Raw genomic sequence first — 5,869 nt, 5'->3', positions numbered from 1 at the left:
TGAAGAGTATCAATATCACTGAGAAATCTTTCAAATAGTATGAGAAGATATACGTGTATAGAAATTTATTGTGGGGATCCACACAACATCAGTGTGGGACATCGAATTTGCCTCTTGAATTTAATGATTCAGACTGCCGTGATGAGCTTTTACGTTACTAAGTTGTACAAATGTATTATTCAACTTGATTTAATTTTTATGTCATATTAATCTCCAACTTCCTGATTAAAAAAAGTGAAATGTTATTTTTATTTTTAGGTGTAATGGTATTTGAAAATTAGAGTTGTATTTGGATGTGAATATAATTTTGGGTTGTTTTTGAATTTTTGTGAGTGATTTGAGTTGAAAATTTTGAAAAATAATTTTTGGGAGTTTTTCAAATTTTTGAAAAATTACGAAATTATCTTTAAATGAAAATCGAAAATTTTATGGCTAAACACTGATTTAAAAAAAAAGGAAAAAAATTCAGAAAGAAGGAAATTATTTAATGGCCAGACGGGCCCTAAAATATTTATGTGGAACCCACATTCGACAATTTCAATACAGTTCTCTATTTTGTTTTACAATATTTTATGAAATTAATCAGCCTTGCATGTCAATTTAATAAATGCTGAAGAGCTATAAGGTCTTTTCTTAGCATACAATTACCAATCCCTAAGGATGAATCAACTTCACTGGACGGCTAGATAATGAATTACGTATATACAAGTTTAAGTAGTAAAAGGTGAACAACAAAATTAAAATGTACATCAGAAATTGCATTCATACAAGAATTGACATATAAATGTCCAGGCAGAGTAAGGAAATTACAGACTACAAATTACAGAGAAACTGATCTTTCTTTAAGTGCCAGCCAATAATTCTGAGCGATGTCCTACAATCTACAATGTATCAAACATCAATCAGAGGCAGATGTGCATGAGAATGTTAGAGCACAGTTAAATCCTAAACTAAGCCCTAAATTATTTCTTTTTCACAATTTTGAAACATACACAAAATACATCTATCTCCGACCCGCATTGGCCTCTCTACGTCTTCGTCTCCTCCCAGAACGCCCCAAAAGGACCCTACCTTCACGACGAAGACGCCCAACTAGCGATATGCCACTATCATCATTATCATCCCCGCTATTGTCACTGTCTGCATCAGAGTACTCAAAACCACCGCTCGGGAGGTTTCGCTCAATTCTACCAGCACCTCTATCCAAAGTGTCACTTATTTCTCTGTCATGCCGCCTCATAACCCGATTTGACGCAATGTTCCCTGCAGAACCAAAAGCCTGCAAAAACAGAAACATATTCATCAAATTGCGATCGATTCCCACTCCAAAACCTTCATTCCCATTCATCGCATTCACATCAAAACCCTCTTCATCCTCCGAATCAAAACCATAATGACTTCCTTCTATCACGTAATCACCAAATACCACAGCCCCTGGCATTGAAGAAGTTATAGTGCTGATAACATCATCCCTCTCTCGTTCCCGCTCAAGCCTTCTCCATTTTTGTTCAAGAAGAGGATCTACCTCACGTGGCCTGGCAGAGGGGTGCTCTGCCTTAACATGTTTTCGCATCTCCTTGTAGCTTCCAACAAATGAGCAATCATCCTGCATGCAGCTACGTGTCTTCATATTCAGATATTCTCTTGCAGGTTCAACCACAGTCCATCCCTTCACTTGGCCTCTACATAGCGGGCATGCAACTTCAATGACCTCGCTTTTCTCAGAAGGCAAAGTAGAAAACACGCCCGCAGTTGGAGTATCAGTAGGACCCTGCATAGATTGATTGTCATCTGGCAGTGTTTCTTTAGTGTAGGCTTTCTTGTACTGATCGAGGCAGTTTGAATAGCGTAAGCTAGTTCCGCACATGTAGGGGCGGCAACCTTTGTCATGAGAGGAACACAGGAGCAGCACAGCATTATGGGGATATTCCATGCATACGGAACAAGTTGCATCTTCCCAGTCTTTCTTCTCAAAGATTTTAGAACATTTCTTTTGGTGCACATGTTCACAATGATCTGCAGATGGCAAAGGGTATGGTGTGGCCCTGCATCGTCGAGAACCAATCCTACGTCGTCCTGTGGTCCCTTTAGCCATTTTTCCTAGACAAATCTGCAGGAACAGAAGTTCAATATTTAGCAAGATAGCACTACATTAAAAAAGAGCATAGTCATATCCTCAGAATATTTTATGAGTGTTCAAGTAAAGTATGCTTCCTAACTTTTTTACCATATCTTGTTTAAATAATATCTCCTTCCTATTTTATGGTTCAAACATGATAAAAGAACAGAGACCTAGAGCAAGAATTTCACTACATGGCAGGTTTCAACAAATCATAAATTTCAGGGACCTTGAGTAAGTGCTCTAGCTATCCATAGGGCATAGGTTGCTAAGAACAGGGAAAGCAGATCGAACACAAAACTTAGAAGAGCCATGTGTTTGCTTGTTTTTCTGGTCTGTCTATGTATGCGAAATGGAAGCATGAAGCTCAATCAAGGAAAGAACAATAGGGCAGACCTTTTGCAAGAGGAACAGAGATTATACCGAGTAGCATAGAGCCATCATTAAATACAGAGTGACATGCAAATAGAGAAATAGTGCATGCATGTGATAATCAATAAACATCAGATCAGCCAATGAATTCCCTCAATCTCAAACTAGATGGGGTCAACTATATGAATTATCAATTCTGCCCTACCAAGCTGAATATTCAGAGTATAGTCAAATTTTACACAATAATTTGATAAATCAAACCAAAACTTTTGTAAATCAAATCTGGTCAAAAAGCAAATTACGTTTATCTTTTGGAATTCTGAGTCCAATTTGACTGGGTAATTGCCCGTAATATGTTGTTAAGTTAAAATACACAAGTATTCATATAAAGCAAAACCTAGACCCACAATATGAGTTTTAAATAAAACAATAATAATAATTGCACTCTCGAACAAAAATAGACAATTCAGTTGAGTAGATAAAAAATGACAAAAACACAATAACATCTCAAACAGCAAACAAAAAGCTATACTTCAAACAATAGGAATAGCAAATGCATTTAGTTGGATATGATCACAGAAGACAAATCAGCTCGGAATCCCCTCAAAATAGTAGAGAGAGGGATTTGAAAACAAATCAGCTTGGAATAAAAGGCCAGCTCAGAAAAAATCGGGTAACATCATCCATATATTCGCTGTAAGAGACGGCAAAAACCGCCCTCTGCTTACTGAGAAAATCAAGGAAATATACAGATTGATTCCAAAAAGATCAAAGATCACAGAAGACGTGCAAGAACTTTCATTCCCACCAAGAAGACAACTACAGACTCCTGTCTCGACATGCACAGAAAGATAATTAAATGAGATCTCTGAAGTTGCCTGAAAAGTATCAGGTGCTAGCGGCTAAATCACAATTCTGATACTAGACATCTGTTGACCTTATATTCTACTGAAGGAATGGATTCGAAAATTTGGAATATGTATCTTGCCCTAGACTTTATACCTAAATACTCTTAAAATTTCTTTCAATCTGTCTTTCCTTGCAGGAACAAGGAGGAGGGAGAGTCAAAGAATCTAATGGTACACTATCACCCAAAAGAAGGAAAAGCCAAGGCATCATGATTCAGGGAAGGAACTCACTAGTCAACTTCCTTGAAGAACGAAAATATGTGAAAATATAAGTGTGAGTATGTGTGTGCGCGCGAAACAACAACAAAAATCTGCATTACAAAATCTAAAATAAAAAATCTGATCAGCAATTTAAAAAGTTAAATGAAAGACACCTAAACATTCAACCTATTACTGCAATTCACTAAATCATCGCCCTTGAGAAAAGAGAAATTATTTCAATAACCTCTCAAATGTCTAATATATGATTGGAACTACTAAAGCTACAGATCCCATCATAACTTAGCCACCCCCCACCCCAAACCCCCGCGGAGATTCTAGCTCAAAGCTCAAGTACCACCATCAACTCCCGAAACAACAACAAATGACACACTGATTAAACAATCTATCAGTTTTGAATTACAACAATGGCGATCTGACTATCACAAAATTGGGGAATTCAGAGACTATCAAGACCATAGCAATCCAAACACTTGATCACATTGACATACCACAATAACAAGTCACTAAAAGCAACTGTGCACTAACATAAAAATCAATTTTTGCAATTTCTTAGACAGAATTGCCTTAGTCAATTGTAATTCAGACCGTCAAGCTAAATTGATTAGAAAAGAAAATGAAAAGACTCACACCCACCTTAAGTTTGGAGCGAATCTGGATCCAAAAAATGATAATTGTAAGCAACAAAAAAGGTACACGATAGCTATATATATATATACCTCCAAAGAATTCAACTTCCACGTATCTATCTACTACAGACGCAAGAGGGGAAGTTCAGAAAATGCATCCAATACACGAAACAACGTGCAAAATCACGCGAGAAGACAGTTAATAAAACGAATTAATTAATACTCCAATAATTCAAAAACTCATTACAGCGAAAATTCATTTAAATAAAACAATAAAAACAAAGCCAAGCACATGACGCCTTGACCTTTTATAACCTCCTCATCAATCTCAGATTCACCATTAATTTAATCGAATTATCAAATCCTTCAATTGTCCCATTATCCACAATATCCCACAAAAAAAAAAAGTAATTAAAATTGAAGGATTCTTACCGGAAAAAATCAATTGATTAGTATGAATTGGTAAAAATATGAGGGGAGAAAAAAAAGAGAGAGCTAGGGTTTTTCTGGTAAAAAAGGAGAGATCTGAGAGGGAATTAAATTAGAGCGCGGGCATTTGTACAAAATGGAAAATAAATATAAAAAAAAGTTTATGGGTTTTTGGATTGGATGAGAGAGAAAATAAAAATGAGAGAGAATAAATGGGATTCGTGGAGTCATTTCAACGCTACTCTTTTTCTCTTCTCTTCTCGAACACAGTTAGTTGGAGGATAGAGCAAAGTTTAGGTGGCGGTCTTACGCGCGGGCTGAATGATTGGTACTCACGCTCCCATAATTCTAACTCCATGTGTTTTGGCCAACAAACTAGCGTAACTTATTAAAAGCATCACTATTTTTTGCATCAAATTTAAATTTAGTGTAAAATTTAGTATTTTTTTGCTCCAATGGAATACCAAATCTTACATCATTATAGTGCATGAATAGTGTTGCACAAAATTTAGTGCAACACCATTCAGGCATTCATCAACACCAAATTTGATTTATTATTATTTTATTCATCTTTTTATTTTTTTGGACTTTTAATTTATCATATATTGTGTATATAATTATTTTTATATTAAGATCTTTATAATTTTAATTTTATATCCTATTTTTTTATATATTAATTTTTTATATATTATATTTATATAAAATTATAAGTTAATTTTATTATTATTACAATTGTATAAAAAGAAATATAACCATTATTTAAAAATAAAAATACAAATGTAAGATATCTAATGTTGCTAAAATTAAAAAGTGAAAACTAAAATTTAAAAAAGAAAATTAACAATACATAAAATAAAAATACATTATAATTAAAGTACATCAAAGGAGAATACATTAAAACTGAAATTACATTAAAAAACATAAAATATAAGTTTAGTAATCCTCTATGTCATTTCAGGTGCACCAAAATTACCAAAAAATCAAGAGAACGGGGTAGAAGATTGTTGTGCTTGTGGTTGTTGAAATTAAGGATAAAGATGTGCATTCCGCACTTCGTAATGCATTAATCGAGCATTTATGGGAGAATAGAGGCGAAAATTGAATATTTATGTGGTACTTAAATTAAATTTGACTATGATGTAATATTTATTTAATTATCTTTAATCAATAATTTCACTTTTAGTTGATTTATC

The 5,869-nt window shown here is 34.4% G+C and overlaps 1 protein-coding gene across 3 annotated transcripts; it reads right to left on the bottom strand.

Annotated features, from left to right (window-relative positions):
* Window positions 1–737: 737 nt before the first annotated feature.
* On the bottom strand, window positions 738–4,896 carry LOC107804024 (uncharacterized). 3 transcript variants are annotated; one of them, XM_016627831.2, is made up of 2 exons: window positions 4,680–4,896; window positions 738–2,110 (listed from the first exon to the last, which is right to left on the bottom strand). In XM_016627831.2, exon 2 carries the CDS (start codon window positions 2,093–2,095, stop codon window positions 1,004–1,006), a length of 1,092 nt encoding a protein of 363 aa, XP_016483317.1. In that variant the 5' UTR covers window positions 2,096–2,110; window positions 4,680–4,896; the 3' UTR covers window positions 738–1,003. The 3 variants fall into 3 exon arrangements, with proteins under 3 accessions (XP_016483317.1, XP_016483319.1, XP_016483318.1); XM_016627833.2 differs by having other exon boundaries at window positions 4,553–4,684; XM_016627832.2 differs by lacking the exon at window positions 4,680–4,896 and adding an exon at window positions 4,255–4,507.
* Between the last annotated feature and the right edge of the window lie 973 nt (window positions 4,897–5,869).

Source organism: Nicotiana tabacum, chromosome 7, assembly GCF_000715075.1.
Source record: "Nicotiana tabacum cultivar K326 chromosome 7, ASM71507v2, whole genome shotgun sequence".
Taxonomy (NCBI): domain Eukaryota; kingdom Viridiplantae; phylum Streptophyta; class Magnoliopsida; order Solanales; family Solanaceae; genus Nicotiana; species Nicotiana tabacum.
Note: the sequence above shows the minus strand (reverse complement) of the source record. Positions and strands in the feature narration are given on the sequence as shown.

Bases quoted from the DNA above. Each gene is read 5' to 3' on its own strand.
- LOC107804024 (XM_016627831.2), bottom strand. From the start codon at position 2,095: ATGGCTAAAGGGACCACAGGACGACGTAGGATTGGTTCTCGACGATGC.